Here is a 23,378-nt window from a genome sequence, read left to right on the forward strand (position 1 = left end):
GGTAAAAAAGGTTTTGTTTCAAAAACACATATTTACATTTCACTACCATTTAAAAACAGAAAATGTCATAGCACCAAATACAAAAGCAAGCAATTCGTTATTCTCTTTAGGAACCTACAATTTATGATACAGGGCAACTCAGGTAATTTACGACCGACCACACGGGAAAACAGGTCTTTGAGATTTCTCGCAACATAACAGGAGTTCCTTGCAGTCGAAAAGTCCACACGATCAAGCAAAACATGCTTGATGGTGGACACTTCATCGCAAGAGACACACATGGGAGGTCAATCCGAATCCGTTTTCAACAGATAGTCATGAGTAAAACGGCTGTGGCCAGCACCACATCGTCGCAATCATGCTGAAAACCCGGGTTCGATTTCCCACATGATTTACTGGAAACTCACTGCTGGTGCCCCACTCGTAATATTAGTGGAATGTTGCTAAAGGCGGCGTTAAATCTTACTCTCTTAATGGTGGACCCTTTAGGTATGGCGCCCAAAATTGCTTCCCAGAGTTGCCTTCCTTGGACATGCAGAATCTTATGGTTTCTGGATGGGGTGCATGATTAATAATTCATATTTGTCAGTTTCACGTCCTTTCTCAAGGACTTTACTTGTGTGGTAAGACCGGTCATAGAGACGAAATGTTACTGGTCTTCAACCCATACTCTAAACTTCCATGACTCGCTAACACCATCTGTGTGCATTGTATCGCCATGATTCCATTTCTGTAGGATACTGCAACGGTATTCCTTTCAGGATACAGTTTGAAAACATTAATTGTTTTCAACATCTCACTGCATACTAATGAAAGTATTTCTGGAATAATATGTAGTACACCCTGATGCCCTGATATACAAAGAGCATTAAGCGAACACGTATAGAGAACGTTTACTGAAGTGTTGGATGTACACGAACCTTCGGCACCCCTGATCGTGGCGTCTAGACTTGTCAGCGACTACCCATTTTTGTGGGGTTCACTAAAATGGTAAACTATTACGAGCTTCACCCTCCTCTCACTGAAGCGGACCCGTCGGGACATCACTTGATTACTGCCCGTAATCGACAAACGCAACGCCCGATCCAAAAACCATACACTGAACGCTGCTTTGGATGTTTAATACAAAACAACTGGGTAATTACCTTACGGCAAAGCAGAATTTCCCATCCCCGATAAAGGACATGCAACATGTTTTTAATATTTATTGTATACATTTGGTTAATACAAAAGCTACACGTATTTCATTCATACACAATACATGTGACAATATGCACTTTAAAAAAAATACAAACAACTCCGCACTGTCTGACATGCTTGACATGAGATTGTTGTGTTCACGTCTTCTCTTGAAACTGTGACTGGATTTCTAGGAGTACGTCGTACGAACATTCTCATCGTCCACGAAGCCATTTGAAAGGCTTCGGCCGACAGAACGCAACACCGCCTGGAATCTGTGGACAGATTACACATGCATACATTTTGCCATGTTCATGTGACTGACCTTTTGAAGATAAGACTAAGAATGACCAGAATGAGTAGTAGTGTCGGTAAATAATGGCGCCTTCTAACTGTAAATTTACGGTAAATATTTACTGGACCATTGTATTGAAATGCTCCAGGGGGTTTACGGGTTCGAAGAGTCACCTTCATCCAATACATTTTTTATATTATTTATTATCAATTATTAATAAAGTTTGTTAAAGTTTCATCAGTTGTATAAGAGTTAAAATACATCATGTTGAATATTACAAAACGGTGAAAAATCAAACGGCCACCCAAAAGGGTTCTGAGAGACTATATTTTACAAAATTAGTGTACTTTATAACAATGAAAAAGAGATAAATTGTTACACATTATTATAACATAGGTATAATATAAAACATAAACGTAAGGAATTTAAATGAAATACACAATTAAAGATATAATATTAAAACTGTTGTTGAATTATACATAAACTAATTTCCTGCGCATAAACATTTTGCAGTACATGCTTCCTGAAAGTGGTAGGTTACAAAAAAAACTTACAATGGTTATTTTAAGTGGCAATATACATGGTAGAACCAGGTGCGTAATCCCACAGATGGAATGGGTCGGTGTTTGTATCAGCACTGCATGTGCTGCTTTAAATTATGAACACACACACACGTACGTGAAAAGTGCACACTACAAATATGTTGCTATGGTAACTGCTGAAGTGACTGTGTTCCCCCACTTACCAAACATTTGCACTCGTAGAACATTAATGGATTTTCGTCCGACTGTATGAGGTTGGAGGTGCTGAGAAGGAGAGGGGTTCTTAACGCTCTGTTGGTGGCAGTGCCCACTCCAGGCATGGTCGGATATCGGCAGTTGGGTCCTGGTGACAAGTAAGGCAGGGGTTCAAGTCTCAGACAAAGCTAAATGTGTGTCTATCTGTCTACACGACTGTATAATATGTGCAAGCATTTTAACTTCACTACAGTCAAATCTCACTTGGAAGACAATATTAAATACACCACGTCATTCTAGTACTTAAATCCCGTGTGAGATTCCAAGATGTAAATATAAAAGGTAGATAAGGAAACATGACTAAACCAGTCTTCCTACTCCCGCTTTAGCTGCAGTGGCTAAGTGGGCTAGATCGATAACTCTGTGTGGTGGCAGTTAGGCGCTCGAGAGTGAGAGTAGGGTTTTGAAACCCGGGTGGGACTTTCAAACAAAATCTCTGGCGCGCCAACGGTATGTATGAATATTGGAAAAATGAAGACAAAATCGTACTTACCCCTAAGACATCTTCGACAACACTCCCCTTGGATGAGAACACTGTCCACACAAACTGGCGGGAAGCAGATCTTCCTTGTACAGGTGGGGTGATCTGCGTCTACCTCACATAAGCACTGGCCACAAGGGTCCCCGGGTGGGAAGGGGTAGGACTGACCGATCTGGTACACGGTGTCCCCTGCTGGACACCCCAGCTCTTCACAGCAGCAACCATCGGCTGACCACTGCACAGAGGACACCATGCATTACAACTCTGTGTTCTTTATGTCATTACAGATATAATTAGGCATTACGTTCAAGTAAATTGCTTTAATATATCATGACAAATAACTTTTAGAGGGCGTAGGATTATGTATCTTGACAGTGTTCTAAAAGTATTATTACTTCCACATGAACGAAAGGGAATAGGACATAAGTGTTTCTAAATGAAAATTCTTTTAAGATAACAAACAAAATTACATTTTTAACAAATGATACAGAGGTTATCAAAGATTTAAAATATTAATATGAATGTTCAAATATAAACATCTTGTTTTCCAAAATATTGAACCTTATTATGGAAGCTCAAATGATGTGAATGTTACAATGTGACTTACCCTAGCGCAGGTTTTGTTGTGGTAAGGCTTGTAAGGAATGGTGCACTTGGGGGTTTCACAGACTCTGCCCCGGGTGGGGTGGCAGGAGCACTTCATGCACCTATCCTGCCACTGGTGGCCGACCTTCACCGCTCGGTGGTTACCGTCGAAGCATATGCGAGAGAAGATGAAGTTTTCTTTGCCGCCAATACCTGGAACTGCTACAGGTACCACCTCCCCGATAACAAAAGTCAAAAAGACAACAAAACATATCGAAGTCATAGCGAAATTCTCCTGTTCCTTCTTCTGTGCTCTCTTGGTCAGTGGTTCACTGAGCTTTCCTTTTTTCACGGTTTTCTTTCAAGGAGAGAGTGGGTACTTTTTCAAACCTTTGGAAGCCGATCTTTTATATCCCCGAAGAAAGATATGTTTTTTTCTGACAGCTGGCGGAGAGTGACGTGTGAGTGACGAGGTTTATGTTCCATACGTATGTATTACTACACATCCATCCCCTAAACAGGCAGCCTCGGGCATATATGATGTGGACAGATCACTCGCTGTCTTGAAAACACAGGAACGATTTGGTTTATATACTACGATTTTGATGTCATGGATTTCAGCTATGGATTTGGTAGCACTATAAAACAGACCGAGGACCGATCACATTAAGGATCGGTCAATCATTGAGATGTCAGCTCGAATCACGGCACAGTCACAAACACAATCTATAACACGTATATTTCAAGCGTTTCAGAAATATAGACAGTCGATTTGGTTTGAAATAAATATGTGAATTGTTATGACGAATACCTTCAATGAAATACGTTTCAACAAGATATCGCCATGTGGACGCAGCTTTGTGGGTGACGTCACATGACCTACTTCCGATCACGTCATAATGTTGCAGTAGAGACCTCAATTATGTGTTTATCAACGCATTTGCGCGTCATTAATATCACGTTTTTCATGAAAACATGTTTTTATGTAAAGAGATTCGTAAAAAACAAAGACCCACACGAGGGAAAAACTGACACGTACCTTTGTTTGGTATTACAGCAGAACATACAGGAAAATTGTTAAATTGTACTTTTTGGCGTTGTATCGACTGGAGAAAGACCCAAGAAAAGCAATTAAACACAATGTCAGACAATGTGAACTGAAACATGTTGGATATAAACTGAAATATAGAAATATATTCATGTCTATCAAAGCCTTTAAATATCCTCTAACTGTACACGTGCCAGGTTTAGGCACCAGTGTATACATGCCTGTCAAATGGCATCAAATATACATCAAATGTGTATTCATCCGCTAGCAGTCATGTACACATGCGTACCTTGTGATATGATGTAAACGAACATATCATTGACACTTGCATGGATATATTCTCTTAAAATGAAGTCGGGGAGGTCAGTCTCAGTCAGTCAATGTTGATATGGTAATAATGTTTGCATCACCACTTGCACTTCCTTATGGCCATAGTTTAATTTTCAAACTTAAAAAAACGGCTAGGAATAAATACTAAAATATGCGCGATGCAGGATCATTGTCAAAAATGGTTTACACTGATTTATCGATCTTCTTGAAAACCCTCAGAATCAAGAATGATACCCAGTGCAGGTGTGTGGGGGTAATGCGTTATGCACATACGTTCATAAAGAGAAAAGGTGGTGCTTTCATGTCTGTCTTTGAAAGGTTAGTTAAACGTTTATACGTCCTATCTATACTCTTAAAAAAGGTAAGGGCACCTGAACTTTGAAGTCTGGAAGAAAGAAAGCCCGTTGAGGAACGTTACAATGGCATTCCTCTTGTGTATGCAGCGTCATTTCACGTTATCACCACATGCATAGAAAGCACGTGCACAACGTGGGAGCCTCCTACACGTGCATTATGTGTCAATGTGAATCTTAAAGTTTTTCAGGCAGGTCGATAAATCACTGTAGACCATATTTACCGATAATTTGGGACCGGACATTTAATATACCGAGTGCTGACTTTTATTTAACAAGTGAAATCACTTACTATGGACGGTTCATTACTCGGGACACTTGGTATTCAGGATTCCCTATATAATGAATCTGAACGCGATGACCAACATCTTGCATAGTGACCGGAATACAGAAAGTTCTTTTCACTTTTCGATTTGTACACCAGTATCATCATTATGACAACACATTAATTCACAACAAAAATGGAGATTGAAAGTAGGCAATCATGACAGACACCTGTGAGAGCCCAATTAAAGTATCACATGACACTGTGTCTACATGTTTTTACTCCATGATGCCTGTGGAATCCTTAAAACATTCGGGCGTGACTAAAGTTATGCATCGCCGCCCATTCCAGTCACTGTCCGTTCATGTACACTTGACACTGTATATGTTGCTGCCACAGCGTAATGATGGTGCACCTGCTCATTTTACGACAGTCTTATGTAGCAGGTACTCTGCTGGCCTGTCCCGGAATTTAGATGGTAATTATTAATATACCGCTCAGGTGTCCTTTAGCGCATGTACGCCGACAGCAGAGTTAGTGAGTATAGTTTTACGCCGTTTAGAAAGTTACGTCCGAGGGACAGTCGGAAACATCGGGCATATGCGTGACACGAAAGATGAAGCCTAGTCTGTAACCACCGCTTCTCACCACTTCCGCATGCTGCAGTGGGATGCAACAGGCAATATGAATTATTGTATTATTCTGCCTTAAATGCTTCAAGTTATTGCTACAGTATTTGCTATTCGTGGAATATAAAACGGAATGCGGGTATGGATACGTTATGTGAAATTAATGCGTATCATGTCATTCACATTAATCCACCAGAGTTTCAAAGGAATAGGGGTGTCTTCTCAAAATCTGATGAAAGCAAGTGCTATGCTCAAGAAAAAACGCAATTATTAAAACTACTTAATTACATACATTTCTCTAGTAATTATTTGTTACAATGTTTATGCTGAAATTTATGCCATTTCTCTCTCTCTCTCTCTCTATCTATCTATCTCTCTGTCTATCGCTCTCTCTATCTTTCTATCTATCTATCTGTCTGTCTGTCTGTCTGTCTGGTACGCTGTGTTGACGGCTTGTTAACGACATAATATAGACTATAAACTCAAAGATGCTCGTGTAAAACACATGGATGTTCTCGTTTAAATGCCCCGGGGCTATTTACGATCAGAGCGGGTAGCAACAGGGTGGAAGATGGCGTACTCAGCTACACTGGGTTTTAAAAAAAAATAGGTTTCCTGGTGGGGAGTCTGGATGATATTCAATATCACGTTGTTATAATATTCTTTTATCAAATGCAACCCGTGAAGATCCGGGTATAAACTGATCTTTAGTAACCCATACTTGTCGTATGAGGATCGGGTGATCAAACTCGCCAGCTTGGTTGACATAAGTTCCAAAGTTGATCAATGCTCATGCTGTTGACCACTGGATTGTATGATAACGATTCAATTATTTACAGACCGCCGCCATATGGCTGGAATATTGCTGAGTGCGGCGTAAAACTAAACTCACTCACTTTTACAGACTGCCGATTTCCATTATCGATTTCCATTTGGACCAAAGTTCCGTTATAAAAGCAGTAACCGCTCTCTACACATTCTCTTGTATCTGCATATACATGTGTAGGGCCGTATCTCATTATAGTGGGAGCATTATGACCCTCAAAGGGGCATGATCTATATAACGAATGTAGTTTAATACCTGTTTATCCGGTTTCCGCTCACGTCTGACTTGCCCGTGGTACGCGCTCACACGGTGTCAGCTGTACCAGTCGCTATTGAACGTTATCTGGCTTAACTTTACGATCACCAACGCCAACAGTAATCGTCTGGGGCTTCGCTGGTCAGTTTGTGGCAGTGGGAAGATTATCCAGTCATTTATTGTCACATTGACAACACCGTATCATGTCCCATCCGGTCTTCGAGCTGAAGGAAGTTTGAGGAGAGAGTAACTAGTGCAGTATACCAGGTGTACAAGGTGTATCAGGTGTATTGGTGTACCAGGTGTTGATGTGTACAATATGTACCGGGGGTGTATAGATGTACCAGGTTTATAGATGTACCAGGTTTATAGGTGTACCAGGTATACCAGGTGTATAGATGTACCAGGTTTATAGGTGTACCAGGTATACCAGGTGTATAGGTGTACCAGGTTTATAGGTGTATAGGTGTATAGGTGTACCAGGTATACCAGGCGTATAGGTGTACCAGGTATACCAGGTGTATAGGTGTACCAGGTATACCAGGTGTATAGGTGTACCAGGTATACCAGGTGTATAGGTGTATAGGTGTACCAGGTATACCAGGCGTATAGGTGTACCAGGTATACCAGGTGTATAGGTGTATAGGTGTACCAGGTATACCAGGTGTATAGGTGTATAGGTGTACCAGGTATACCAGGTGTATAGGTGTACCAGGTATACCAGGTGTATAGGTGTACCAGGTATACCAGGCGTATAGGTGTATAGGTGTACCAGGTATACCAGGTGTATAGGTGTATAGGTGTACCAGGTATACCAGGTGTATAGGTGTACCAGGTATACCAGGCGTATAGGTGTATAGGTGTACCAGGTATACCAGGTGTATAGGTGTACCAGGTATACCAGGTGTATAGGTGTACCAGGTATACCAGGTGTATAGGTGTACCAGGTATACCGGGCGTATAGGTGTATAGGTGTACCAGGTATACCAGGTGTATAGGTGTATAGGTGTACCAGGTATACCAGGTGTATAGGTGTACCAGGTATACCAGGTGTATAGGTGTACCAGGTATACCAGGTGTATAGGTGTATAGGTGTACCAGGTATACCAGGTGTATAGGTGTATAGGTGTACCAGGTATACCAAGTGTATAGGTGTACCAGGTATACCAGGTGTATAGGTGTATAGGTGTACCAGGTATACCAGGTGTATAGGTGTATAGGTGTACCAGGTATACCAGGTGTATAGGTGTACCAGGTATACCAGGCGTATAGGTGTACCAGGTGTACCAGGTATACCAGGTGTATAGGTGTACCAGGCATACCAGGTGTATAGGTGTATAGGTGTACCAGGTATACCATGTGTGAATCACGTGTACCATGTGTACTAAAGGTACCAGGTGTATAGGTGTTCCAAGTGTAACGTGTATCAGGTGTACCAAGTGTTTCAGGTGCACCACGTATAACAGGTGTACTAAATGTGTAACAGGTGTATGGGTATACCAGGTGTGTCAGGTGCATATGTGTAACAGGTGTAACAGGTGTTCTAGATGCACCAGGTGTATTAGGTTTATGGGTTTACACGGTGTAACAAGTAGATAGGAGTACCAGGTGCAACAGGTGTATGGGTGTACCAGGCGTGTCAGGTGTATAGCAGTACCAGGTGTATAGGTATACCGGGTGTACTAGATGTACGAGGTGTAACAAGTGTATGGGTATACTAGGTATGTCAGGTGTATAGGTGTACCGGGTGTACTAGATGTACCAGGTGTAACAAGTGTATGGGTATAGTAGGTATGTCAGGTGTATAGGTGTACCGGGTGTACTAGATGTACCAGGTGTAACAAGTGTATGGGTATAGTAGGTATGTCAGGTGTATAGGTGTACCGGGTGTACTAGATGTACCAGGTGTAACAAGTGTATGGGTATAGTAGGTATGTCAGGTGTATAGGTGTACCGGGTGTACTAGATGTACCAGGTGTAACAAGTGTATGGGTATAGTAGGCATGTCAGGTGTATAGGTGTACCGGGTGTACTAGATGTACCAGGTGTAACAAGTGTATGGGTATACTAGGTATGTCAGGTGTATAGGTGTACCTCAGGCGTACTAGGTGTATGGGTGTTCCAGGTGTGTAAGATGTATAGGAATACTAGGTGTAACAGGTGTGTGGATGTATCAGTTGTGTCAGGTGTAGTGGTGTACCAGGTGTAACAGGTGTATAGGTGTACCAGGTGTATCGGGTGTACCAGGCAAGCCAGTGGTTGATAGCATTCGCACAGATCAATGTCAAGGTGGTTCAGTTACAGCAACCTAATAACAGCATGTCAAATCGATCCTTTGTAACTACAAACATAGGTAAAGTTGAATTTGTTTAACACTTCACTCAGAATACAATGAGTAAGGGCCAGCGTTTGTAAGAATTGCAAATATTCATGTATCAAAGAATTTGTCTTGTAAATAAGTCGGAATGCCTTTGCGTGTTTATAAACTTACCTTATTAAACAATGGGACCTCTACTCAAAGCATTCCTGTCCGCCTGAGGGTATGCAGTATGTAGATTGACAAAAAAAATACATTATTGTAACAGTTAATGACCTTTCGCGGAACATTTAACCATTTTCTGTGTCCCGTAACTCATGTTTTAATGTGAAATACACTGCGGTATTCATTTTAAATGACAACAAAGAGCTGCAACAAGCGGTATGAAACGTTAAGGTTTAACAAATTCATAATGCGTATTTTTGACATGTCATCCAGTTTGTCACATTCAATATCATCATTGCTAGCCTGAAATATGCATCATTCATCTCCACATGGGCATAATCCGTGTGTGTGTGCGTGCGTGCGTGCGTGCGTGCGTGCGTGCGTAGTGAGCAGGTGAGTGTGTGTGTGTGTGGGGGGGGGGGGGGGGGTTGGGAGAGGGTTGGAGTGAGTGAGTAAATACGTGTGTGTGTGCGTGCGTGCGTATTGCGGAATTAAGACATGGGCATGTACATAAGTCATATCTCAGGGCGGTGTTCGATTTTTTGGTTGGCTAATGCGTCGAATTTTATGTCAAATAGAATAAGAATTTACGACATATACATATTTTTGAATGTTAAGTAAAACCTCGTTCACAGGACATAGTAATGCATGATTGTTTTCATGTTAAAATGTTTTACTTTCTCACGTTTATTTCACCTTTCCACCAAAGATGCTTAAGTGGGTCACGATAAGGCATTGACCTCTTTCTCTCTATATCACTGGGTCAGCCAGGCCAGAGACTGTCACAAGGACAGTAAAGCTGCCCACCCCACCCTACCGCGATGACAGTGGTCATCTGTCCTCCAGCACTGGTCCGTGTCCATGTCCTCGTGTCATAGTCAACTCCAGCTACAAAGTACATGTACATTTCTCTGTTTATGTCCTGTTTCGACATGCATTTACATACCTATGTCACGAAACAGATGAGTCTACGTAGTACGGGCGTAATTCTGTTCAGTTTTTGAAATAATGTATTCTTTGCTGTCTTAGTCATGAATATCTCGTCCTCACATTTAAATATTGTGACAGTCAAATAGAATATCATAAACCTTTTGAATAGGAAACAGAAGAGGGCCTTAAGAAACACGGCAACGTAGCAGAAGGCCATGGCGGTATGCGTACAGTGGACATGAACTATGTCCTGTCGTACGGAGAAACGACGGGCGTTACAGGTGGTCTATGCAGATTATGGACATTCACGTGCGATCGTTACCTGTGATGATAAATAAACCACGTATGTTGTCTATTAAGGTATCACGTGTCTGCAAAGAAAAAGAATATCCCATGTCAACGTTGTTGATCATGATAAGAAAACAACTCGTCACACCATCATCGATCGTATAAAACAGAAGTTCCATAGGTAAAATCAGTCATACACCTATGTATTTATCGTTGTCAGTATATTTCCAAATTACTTTTGGTTCTTGTAATAGTTTATCCATATTAATGGCATGTCTAAATCGTTTGTGGATGGACAAGGATAATGTTATGCTTGATTTTAAACATAAAGTTTGGCCTCACTAACCTCTCAGTTTCTGTACATGAACCCAACGGAGACACCATCAACTGTACGTTGTTCTTCTATCTTTATCAGTACTTTGGAGAAAGTACATTTTATTCATATTTCATAGAAAATCACATTTTGCTCACAACTACACATGAAAGGCCTGATTACGTCATTCTGGAAAGTTCATGGTCGACACATAGAAATACCTCAGGCGCATCTTATGCTACATTTTGACATGTCTCTTACATGGAGTGGTTTTACTCCTCCTTACTAACCGGCTCATATGTCCATGGGATGTTTGGCCTCCTACCCCTTATTCTCAGTTTCAGTTTAATAATCGAGGATAGTGAACTTCTGGTAACATCTCCCATTTCATTTTAGAAGAATCATCAAAATCTTTCCTAAATAGATCCCGTTGAATATAGTTTTTCCTTGTCTTCATTCAAAAAAAGAATGAAGGTTCCATCTTACTGATATCGTTCCACTGATATGACGACCATATATTCAACATTATCTCCGTTCTGTCGATTAATTTTAAAGCCGGATATGTAAGTTTTACAAAGCTAACACAGCGATAAGACTACTCTAAGATCTGAGTTATAATATGGGTAACCTAAGCTTTAATATCGTTTTGTCGACTTGGCGCAGCAACAAACAGTGTCACTTCGAACCCAATACTCCTGATATCAGGTCGACAACGACGGTGAATGCCCCCCGTGTCTGTTCGAGCAATGGTCACTAGAAACGGCAACACGTGTAAAATTTGTTTGTTATTTTTTCATTGATAGTCGCCACTTTGGAAGATTTTCAATGGATAGAAACCATGCCGAGACATATGCATGGGAACCTAAACAATGAACCTTTCAATTTTGTTTTACATTACACTTAATGTCAACTGAACAATTTTCCTGCTGGATCGGTTAAAAACACATATTATGATATCCCACTTTTGCGTTTGTTGTTCCACTGTTTGGTGTATCCAACCCTAAAACTGGCACAAGCCCTAAATATGCCTTCACACCACTGCTCTCCCTACATAGGCTGAACCGATTCAATTACGCAGAATGACCTGTCTTTGTTTACAGCATGGCAAAACATGATGATGATGATTGATCGCTATGGACGTGGACAGGTACGGCATGGGAACATGTGCGTCATGACGACATTGAGATTGCGAGCCGTGGCCCGAGGCGACAACTTTATAGGACAATTTCCACATTCTGATTATCCCTGTTCTCGTACTAACGGTTCAGCATCAAAGAGATCCTCGTGGAAGATGTCCCATACATGTCGTACACGGCGCCGCAAAGCGGTGTGCACTGCCACATTACTCGTGGCTCATCCCTCGTTAGGTCGATACTTGGGGCTGTGAATAAGCACGGGTCGCAAATCAGGTCAAAATGTCCGAGTTCGACTCTCGAGACTTCCACCATTGTCCACACTGATCCAGCCCCAAACTTCGAGAGAGAATTTATGCCGCATATTGCAAAGCGATCGACGCCAGAAAAAGTGTTTCAAGCATTGTACCCATCTCGGGAATTGAACCCTATCCTTGATAGGCTAAGGCTTGAACCACTACGCTAGTTCACACTGTAGCACGCGTAGGGTCTCTTTAGGAAGTTATTTTTCACCTCACAGTGAATGCGCGCACAGTAAAAGGAAATGGTTTAACTTATTTACCTGAACATTCACAGGCACCATTGGTTGTTCCCAAGGAAGATGACAGTGACAATATAATGTACACTGAACCACTATCCTGTGTAGCAATATAACCTTCTGATGCATACTACATGGAATTTTACTTATATTTGCAGTATTCTGATAACAGTGAATAGGTTGTTGTTCTTTTTGGTTTCACACCGCGCTCACAATAGTCCAGTTATATGACGGCTGTCTGTAAATAAGACAGGACTAGAAATGCCAGTCATGAAGAACAAGAGCATCGATCTGACCAACTGAGATACGATAACAAGTGTTAACGAAGTCAGCGAGCCTGACAATGCATCATGAAGGTGGTAATAAAAAGATCCGTGGACACTATGTGACAAAGGCTTTGCAGTCTTGTTAAACTTACTCCATATTCTATGTCCCATTTTAATATTTTCATGAAAAAACGCACAGCGATTTCCAGTGGAAAAGTTGTGGTAAGACTTTCCGAGAAACCGACTCCATGACTGGAAAGACCCTACAGGATGATGTTTGGGATGGTGCTTTCTTATGACATTTTTCATTTCAAAGTAGTCTAAATTAATGCATTGACACGTTTGCCTGTGTTTCAAATGTTTGGAAATGGACCTGTTTTAATCTGTATTCTTACATATCCATTGTTCACAAGGGTGGGATAGTTCATATGAAGGATATATATAACGGGGACATGTACTTGTGTACATTACCATGTGTGCACATTTGGAATGTTTTGGACAGTTTACAAATTTTCTCTTTGCAGGCGCTTGGCGTCGTTGCAGAGTTCATTGCTCAGGACATCAGCGGGGAATGCTTCATTGCTAGTGGGTCTATGTGGATAAGTGTACATGTGTTATTTCCGCAGTTAGAAGTAACTATTTATGTGTAAACCACGTAAGTATATCAAAGCACGGGGGATATCTCTATCACCCACTACTGGAGCAATATATTTATAGATATACATACAAGAACCGCGGTGTCACCTGATGAGCTCATATCCTGACCCTGGCCAAAGTTTCCCATGAAGGTCAAGGTCGTGGGTATACATTTGATCCACAGTAAGCCTCTGTTAGATATATTTCGATGAAAATTAGCGAAGTAATTTTTCAGCGTGTTGATAGAGCTTTGTGAAATATGAGAAACCAAAGCTCCACTATTCAAGGCAAAGATTTCATAACGTCATGTAGTTGTATGATAACCTTGGATAGAAGCAGAATTGAAGATTTAAGAAAGGAAGAAAAATAATTATGTGGGCCAAACACACTTCCTGGGGATTACGTAAACATGGTTATGTAATATATTTCGCAAGCCAAGTCTCGTACCAGGAAACGTGTTCTGAATGTCAGAGAATGGAATGCGGCTCGATGAAGTTGCCACTAATGTCTTCTGTCATCTGTAAACTCCCCCCATTCATGCTCTCTTAGTACTCGTAGCCTCACAGTATTTTCACAGCGGGACATCAGTGAGTGAGTGGGTTTATTTTAACGCCGCATTCATCAATATTCTAGCTATATATGGTTGAGGTCTGGAAATAATCGAGTCTGGACGAGACAATCCAGTCATCAACAGCAGGAACATCGATTTGCGAAATTGGGAACCGATGACATGTGTCAACCAAGTCGGCGAGACTGAGCACATGATCCCGCAATCGCCTCTTATGGCAAGCATGGGTTACTGAAGACCTATTCCACCCAGGACCCTAACGGGTTGCACGACGTAACCTTAACAGTGGAAGCAGAGGTGGACGAGGCGGGTTGAACGGCTGACTTTGTGTGCTGGCGAGTACCAGTCTGACTCTGAGGCTGAGTGTTCGAATCCCGGATGGAACTCAATCCAACAAAAGTACTAGAATATGCACTTTACTGAGAAAGCGTAGTTCGTAATATAACATGTGTTAGATCCCTGTGTAATATTCATAAGATAATGACGGATACTAGAATGACCGGCGATATGTTCTTACAGTGATACAACCTCGACCTCACTGTAGTCAGGCAGAAAAGCTGGGAATAGGGTTTCAGTAGTGGCACTGTGTATTCATAGCTTTCGGCCGTGGGAGCCGTGCCAGTTAACACACATCAGAGGGGTACAAAGTCCAGTCTCGACAATGAAAAATGACCATCTCAATATTCATAATACCAAATAAAAACAACAACGACAAAAACAACGAAAACAAAAAATACCCACAAGAACCATACAGTGGGTACAACCATACAGTGGGTACAGTACCCACAACTCTGAGAGGAAAATATCTGTTAAAAATACAAACGAGATATTTCAGTGGCAGGGGTTATGTATGCAGTTCTCTTTCAAATTACCATTCATCTAACTATAACGCCATTGAGAGGTGTGGTATGGAAACATGAACAATAGTGTACACTTTCACTGATAAGAAAACCCTATAGTTAAACGTAGTTTTAAAGAAACAAAAGAAAAATACACATTTAAAATAGCTTAGAAAAATGCAGGGCACATCACACTGCACACAAGGGGAAGAGGCCCACTGCATACAAACTGTTTCCGTGATTTATGTTAAATGTCTTCATTCGACAGATCAAAATAACAAAAAAAATCACGTCCGACTGACGACGCTGTTTTTCGAATATGATACGATGAGCAGGCATTTAACAGCCGCTTCACCGTGTGCCAATATCGCAAATTTCAAGGAACGAGGAGCTAAGTCTCAGTTGACGCCCTCGCAAACAGGTACGCACGTACGCACGTGGACACGCACTGTATGTGTTGCTATTAGGCTGGGTTTACACTACGACAGTTTCGCGTTATATTGCGTTGCTTTGAGTTATGAACGGCGATTGTTCATTCACACTACATGCGAAATCGCTTTGCCCAACGCCTACGATTTGTACCAAAATATATGCCAACTGGCTGCTTTCTATTTAATCACTGCACTTGTACTTGCAATTTCAGTTGACGATTACCCCTCTTGCCTTTCTTGAAGCCATGCTTTTAGAACATAAATCAGAATTCATACATTAAAATAACAGAAACGTACATATGCAAAATATTACTTCTGTTATATATATTGTTCAAGAATGGCAGTTGTTGAATATAAACTGTTACTTGATATCAACGAAGCACTCCAAAATGCGTGATAATCACTCACCTCATTTTTTCATCCACGTGGGTCTTCGGGAAAGTCCCTGTTGCTCGTGCGAAATATGACGTCATCGATAGGAATTCCCATGCGATTTCCCTTGCGTGGCGTCAAAAATAGGTGCAGCACCTATTTCCAACGCGACGCGACGCAACGCAACGCATTGAAAAGTCTGTCGCAGTGTATTGCAATAAATGAAATTACATGATGTGCGTTTTTTGTACGCAACGCATGACGCATCGCATCCAAAAACGGCTGTAGTGTAAATCCAGCCTTACCATGGTTTGTAAAAGTACTTTGAAATGTTTGTTTAAGGGCTAACAGTTTCTTCCGAAACATAGTTTGTGTTCCTGTTACCTTGATGGTTAGATGTTTTACTTTCCTAACAATAGGTTCAGTACACAATACTGGCAAATATGTTCACTTTCAATTTCTGGATGAACGCACATTTAAGAAACACATTTTTATTTACATAAAACTATATGACTGATGCTGCAATAGAGTAGTATAATACTAGGGGGCTAAACAACGAAAGGTCAAATTAGAGTCAGTTTTTCAGAGCAGGAAATCTATGTTAAACTGCTGCAGCTATATCACAGGTTAGCACTATGAAAGCGGCATATGCATATCTCTCCAGCTGTTTCTCTCTTCGCAAAAAAGGAAACAAATTCATTTTTCTCACTCTTTTAACCATTTCATGTGAAAGACTCATGGTTAGTATTAGATGGAACACCAAACCTGTTGTTAATTAATACCAAGCGATTAAACATTGCCAAAAAGTAGCCTTCTTCACTTTCGCCCGCTAGTGAAATCACAGACCGGTTTCGTAACTCACAGGCAAACTGTAGCGCAAAAGGGGTTGCGCAGCATAGAGAAAATGACAAATCTTCTTATATGTGAGCGAAGCGAGCAAAGGTTGGCAACGTACCTCCATCGCTTCGCATCGAAAAATATTTTTCATGTCAAAATAAAATATCGCCACCATTAAAGGAACACTATTATTCCCCACTTGGTTGTGATCTCAGATATCCTTCCCCATGTTTAATAATTACTCACGTAAAGCATGTTTTATTCAACATTTTAAGCGCCACTCATGGTATTCAGATCGTTCTTCGCCTCCATTACCCCTGCAAGCTTTCGGCTGAACGGAGTGACGAAGCAAGAATAAACAGCAATTAAAAAGAAATACCATATTGTCACATTTTATCATGAACCTGTTGGAGTTTATTTGTATTATCTGTCGTCGCTATTGTTGGAATTTTCATAACATTTATTCTACATGAACTCGTTTCTGGCCTAATGGACCGTAAATATTCCAGATGGAAAACTACTCTCCTGTTCTTTCACTCCTCTGAACCTGAAGCTGGAAGGGGGAATGGAGGCCAAGGACGGACTGATATACCACGAATTGCGCTTAAAATGCACTCTAAGTACACTTACCCTCAGTACTTTTCGTTACATTCAACTACTGAGTCTAACAAAACCTTATGGGAGGTCGCGTCAGGTAACCTTTGAGATTGACCAGTCAGAACACAGCTTACCAAGTGCACATACCTTTCGAAATTTTGATCTCGAAAAGGTTCATACCCGAACGATTCCGAATGCTATTTAGCGTACGCTCGCTTCTGGATGATGCACTCGGCGTACGTACAACCATGACAACGGTGAGTAAACAGTCGCTGAAAATAGTGTTTTTGGCAATATTCAAGGATGTTATCTTGCATAAATATTAGCTATGTCAACAGAAACCATGTCAACAGAAACCCCAAAGCGTATATACTGCAGGTCAAATAACTGTGGTATATGCGGATTTTTGTTTGTGGAGAGATCTGTGTCAGTGACCTGAATATTTTGAAAGTCCCTCCGATCCCTAAATAGTAGCCGTTGTCTGATTGGTTAAATCTTTTTAACCATCACGCGTTTGATTGGACGGTCATTGGTCGCTCAAAGGTTACCTGACGCGACCTTCTACTAGGTTTTGTTAGACTAAGTGGCGGAGTATAACGAAATACAGAGACTAAGTTTACTTAGACTGGCTTAAAATGTTGAATAAAAAAATATTTCACTTGAGTAATTGTTCAACATGGGGATGAAAATGTGAGACCACAACCCAGTGAGGAAATGGGTGTATACCTTTAATGGTGGCGATATTTTATTTTGACATGTGAAATATTTTTCGTTGCCAGTACGTTGCCAGCCTTTCTCCCTTCGCTCGCATGTAAGAAGATTGGTCATTTTCTCTGTTTCGCAACCCATTTGCACTACCGTTTGTCTGTGCGTAACTATATCGGCAGATGGCACTGCAGCAAACCGGAAGTGACGTTATGAGTGGAAGGATGTAGTTGCAATATAAAGTATTAACAAGCTCGTCATTTTGCTGATTTCTTGACGTCAACGAGGACGTGCCGAATCGTTGCGTACACAACATGAATCTTTCATTCACAACTTCACCCTTCCAAGTATTTTGACACACTACCAACAGTTGGAAACTGTTTCAAATTCACCTTTATTCATACGACATACCATTTCAGACCCACATGCTGACCTCATCAAACACAAACAAATGTAACAAATAAACAACAGTCAAAAACTAGCTCTAACGGTGTTACTTCCAGCGCGAAATTATCCCGCTGTTTCGGAACTGTTGGGAATATATCATGGATATAAAGTGCGTTTGTTATTTTATGAATTTTGTACAACAATGTAGCCGAAAAAGAAATAAAAAATAGATTTAGTTATGCGATGTTACATAAAAATACGAATACCCCTTTATATTTTGTCCGTATACAAAGCTATACGTGTATGTATTACTGAAGAGGGAGGCTAGTCAGCCGTTCAGAAGTGAAGTTTTAAAGAGGACACTTTAATCTGTGTTAAAGCTGTCCTTGTACAGGCAGGACTTGAAAGCATTTCTTGTGTAATTGCCTTAAGAGTGGTGACTTAGAAACAGGTCACACAACAGGTGTGTATTATCATTCCAACCACATTTTTTTGTAGTTTGTCGATGTTGATAATTATGATTGATGATGTTGATGAATTCCCCACGACACAGGTGCAGGTGTTCCTCATATACAAGGTGTGTCTCCTTTGTATTACACACAGGTACGTCACATCCAAGAGACTTGACTGACCAGGTGTTCACGGAGTAATAGGACATTTCCTTATCCGATTGCAACGAAGGTCAAGGTGGACGTCGGTATCATTCCAATACCGGAACACGCCTTTAAACTGTATGCTCATTACATCATTATGTGTCAGCTATACACATTATGCAAATACTGAACTTTAAATATGTTTTCACATCAGAGGTCAGCCATTGTGCAGTGTATGTAAATTAGGCATTGAAGTCGTTGTCATGACAAGTACTATTTTCACAAAACTAACACCCGGGAGTGTCGTTAATATACTAATGGTTTTCTTTGCCATTTTTTTCCTGATTTTTTCAGCTTCCTGTGTGTCCCCAAATGTAATCACCACGTCAAGCCAATGTACAACAATGTTCACATTTTGTGTGTATCGTGTATGATATATTATCATTGCTTTGAATGAGTGAAGGAGTTCTGGCTTTATGCAGTTCTATAAGGCCGTACACATTAACTCTTTCAACACCAGTCAACTGATTCTCTGTCTAAATCTGAATATTCCTTCCATGAAACCGTGCCTCCAGTGACTATGAGACCTTCGTTGCGTGTATGAAGGACCCTGTCAGGCTGCAAAACATCATACCTACTATTAGGTGCCTTCCTCTGGTCAGTCTCCGGGCTGCTGCACAACACGACACAAAGCAATAGTGAGGACATGTTTTTTCATTGATCAGAAGAATGAAACCGTTGCTGACTGACAAGCCTAATAATGGGAATTATGTTTCCAACTAAGTATCAGCAAGTGAAGTCTTAAAATATTTAATCAAGTAAATAATCCTGAATACCTTTAAGTAATATAATGTTGTCAATGACAGGTTATTAATTTAAAAATCAGGCTAAAAATACTGCACTTTGGAAAGCACATGGTCTCAACCATGATTATAATTTACCCTCATTCTAAAACTGATTTAGTTAATTAAATGTATTTGTTAACAGTTACATATTACTTTTAACACTGTACTAGTGTTATTTCAAAAACATTTTGCACCTTTTTAAAGGAAATTATGAAGTAAAGAGGCAGATGGAAACAAATTAGAAAATAATGGCTGTACCTAAAAAAGGGAAAGATGTTTCCAGTTCAGCAACAGTAAGTAGAGTGAGGTGGAAAACAGGTGACCAGTGTCAGAGGGCCATTTACGAAGTAGGTAACACACCAAACGAAGTCTTTGATGTGACCTATAAATAGAACAGGCAACACCAAAGGATGGGTTAACATAAAAATGTTCATTCTTATAAGAAAAACGAGAAAAAGAAAGGGAAATCCTTAAAGGTTTAAAGGTTCCCGATAAGAGAACAAAAAGGTGAAGGTGTATTGAGGCGGCGTTCACCAGAAAACACAGACGGCATAGAGTAAATGAACATTTAACATAACGAAGATTATGTTTGATGTGATAATTGTTAGGTTTGATGTGATAATCGTTAGGTTTGATGTGATAATCGTTAGGTTTGATGTGATAATTGTTAGGTTTGATGTGACAATCGTTAGGTTTGATGTGATAATTGTTAGGTTTGATGTGATACATAATCAACTGAATTTTGATTGAGCTTAGTTTCTGACACTTATTAAAAGCACTGCTACATACTGTACGTCAAACACCATGTATAAGCACAGTGACATGAGACACCAGCGGTAAACACCTCCGTTTTGAATTAATTACACTTGAAGTGGAATCGTTTAATGTTTTATATCGTTATATCTGGACACCTTGTTAGCGGTATTTCATCAGTTGTAGCAAGTGAGTTGGTTGGATTAATGTTGGTTTCTAATGGCGTCTGCTATAAGGATCGTGATTGGTGATCTCTACGCACGTGACGTAAACAGCAAAAGCTACCGTTTTATGGAAGGTTTCCCTACCTGTATGTAAAATATGGACATAATATTGTGCCTGGTTGTGACCTGTTTGTATTATTTCTGTTATTTAATGCATTTAAAAAATTGCTCTTAAGGCCGTTTATTGCTCATTTTAGCCGAAGCATGTGTCCGAGAATTGCTTTTTACGTAACAGGTTGGAAAATAGTTTCCAACATTGAACCTATCAATAAAATATTTCAGTTGAATTGAAATATAAAATTATCAAGTTAAAGAGGCTACGGCCTGGTATATGATCCGGGATGCGGTGTTGAAAGAGTTAAGATTAGAGAGGGATGTTTAACGACGGTTTTTATGAGTTTTCAAGCAATATTCCACGTCTACTAAGAAGACTTCTGACATTGTGGTAACCCTTGCATTCCTCGCCATGAGTGAACTCTCATACAATGACTTCTTTATGGCGAAGCATCACGAATATTTGCATCCACATAGTTTTACATGGTGTGTCCTCTACCATGTTTTGTTACCTGTTCGTAGACTAAACACACTCTTTCTTTGACATCCCGTGTAACTCACTCTGATCGATTTTCTGTTCAGAACTGCATAACATTTAACTGCTTGGTGTCTAATGCTGCTCTAAGTAGTTCTCAAGCAATAGTTAGAAAGAGACGTTAGATATTTGAGGAATTCAACCATGGCCCTCGGCATATCCAATTAACACTTTAACCTCTAGGATTTAGCACCAGCCGACGTCGTACTTGAGTCAATTTTCAAAATGTACTCTGCATCGTTATCTGATATGAAGACGAGTATATACACTTATTCCCGAGTATATACACACTTATTCCCAAGTATACACACTTATTCCCAAGAATATACACTTATTCCCAATTATATACACTTATTCCCAAGTATACACACTCATTCCCAGACATATACACTTATTCCCAAGAATATACACTTATTCTCGAGTATATACACTTATTCCCGAGAATATACACTTATTCCCGAGAATATACACTTATTCTCGAGTATATACACTTATTCCCCAGAATATACACTTATTCCCCAGAATATACACTTATTCTCGAGTATATACACTTATTCCCGAGAATATACACTTATTCCCAGATATATACACTTATTCCCGAGAATATACACTTATTCCCAAGAATATACACTTATTCTCGAGTATATACACTTATTCCCGAGAATATACACTTATTCCCAAGAAAATACACTTATTCCCAGATATTTACACTTATTCCCGAGTATATACACTTATTCCCCAGAATATACACTTATTCTCGAGAATATACACTTATTCCCAAGAATATACACTTATTCTCGAGTATATACACTTATTCCCGAGAATATATACTTATTCCCAAGAATATGCACTTATTCCCAGATATTTACACTTATTCCCGAGTACATACACTTATTCCCCAGAATATACACTTATTCCCGAGAATATACAATTATTCCCGAGAATATACAATTATTCCCGAGAATATACAATTATTCCCGAGAATATACACTTATTCCCAAGAATATACACTTATTCCCGAGAATATATACTTATTCCCAAGAATATGCACTTATTCCCAGATATTTACACTTATTCCCGAGTATATACACTTATTCCCCAGAATATACACTTATTCCCGAGAATATACAATTATTCCCAAGAGTATACACTTATTCTCGAGTATATACACTTATTCTCGAGTATACACTTATTCCCAAGAATATACACTTATTCTCGAGTATATACACTTATTCCCGAGAATATACACTTATTCCCAAGAATATACACTTATTCACGAGTATATATACTTATTCCTGAGAATATACACTTATTCCCAAGAATATACACTTATTCCCGAGAATATACACTTATTCTCGAGTATATACATTTATTCCTGAGAATATACACTTATTGCCAGACATATACACTTATTCTCGAGTATATACACTTATTCCCAATTATATACACTTATTCCTGAGCATATACACTTATTCTCGAGTATATACACTTATTCCCGAGTATACACACTTATTCCCAAGAATATACACTTATTCACGAGTATATACACTTATTCTCGAGAATATACACTTATTCCCGAGTTGTTGCTGAAGGATTTACGTGATTTGGCTATTTGGGTTGCTTTAGGCGATCTTACGATCTTTAGGACTGTGTCTACTTTGCTTAGGTACATTGCTCATCTCTACGTGTGTACACTTCTATATTTTCTCTGTATTTTATGATCCTGTGTTAAGAAAATTACTGGTACTAGTATGTAAACATTTAATACGCGTACTCCCACCTGCATTTTGAACTTGTCTGTGTGCATTTTTACTAGATGCATGACAAAACGATATTTGACTATTTGCAGGGTGCAGAGACATTCAGATAAAACATGTTTTTGACTGGGATGCCCCAAGGATCAAAACGGGGACTTTTGTTGTTCTTCTATGACACTGTACGGCACCTGCAGCGATATATATGTCTCTTTAACAATCCAACGTCACAATTTTATTGGCATAAAAATGTTT

At 40.0% G+C, this 23,378-nt stretch overlaps 1 protein-coding gene across 1 annotated transcript; it reads right to left on the bottom strand.

The window, feature by feature from the left end:
• Positions 1-1,191: 1,191 nt before the first annotated feature.
• LOC137279218 (kielin/chordin-like protein) lies at positions 1,192-3,975 on the bottom strand. Its single transcript, XM_067811718.1, has 4 exons — positions 3,360-3,975; positions 2,765-2,987; positions 2,220-2,359; positions 1,192-1,454 (listed from the first exon to the last, which is right to left on the bottom strand). The coding sequence occupies exons 1-4, from the start codon at positions 3,618-3,620 to the stop codon at positions 1,395-1,397; spliced, it is 684 nt and encodes a 227-aa protein (XP_067667819.1). The 5' UTR covers positions 3,621-3,975; the 3' UTR covers positions 1,192-1,394.
• Positions 3,976-23,378: the final 19,403 nt, after the last annotated feature.

Source organism: Haliotis asinina, chromosome 3 (genome assembly GCF_037392515.1).
Source record: "Haliotis asinina isolate JCU_RB_2024 chromosome 3, JCU_Hal_asi_v2, whole genome shotgun sequence".
Taxonomy (NCBI): domain Eukaryota; kingdom Metazoa; phylum Mollusca; class Gastropoda; order Lepetellida; family Haliotidae; genus Haliotis; species Haliotis asinina.

Coding starts and splice junctions, on each gene's coding strand:
- LOC137279218 (XM_067811718.1), bottom strand. CDS start 3,620: ATGACTTCGATATGTTTTGTTGTCTTTTTGACTTTTGTTATCGGGGAG. Junction 2,988..3,359: donor ACAACAAAACCTGCGCTAGG/GTAAGTCACATT, acceptor TCCTCTGTGCAG/TGGTCAGCCGATGGTTGCTG. Junction 1,455..2,219: donor TCTACGAGTGCAAATGTTTG/GTAAGTGGGGGA, acceptor ATCTGTCCACAG/ATTCCAGGCGGTGTTGCGTT.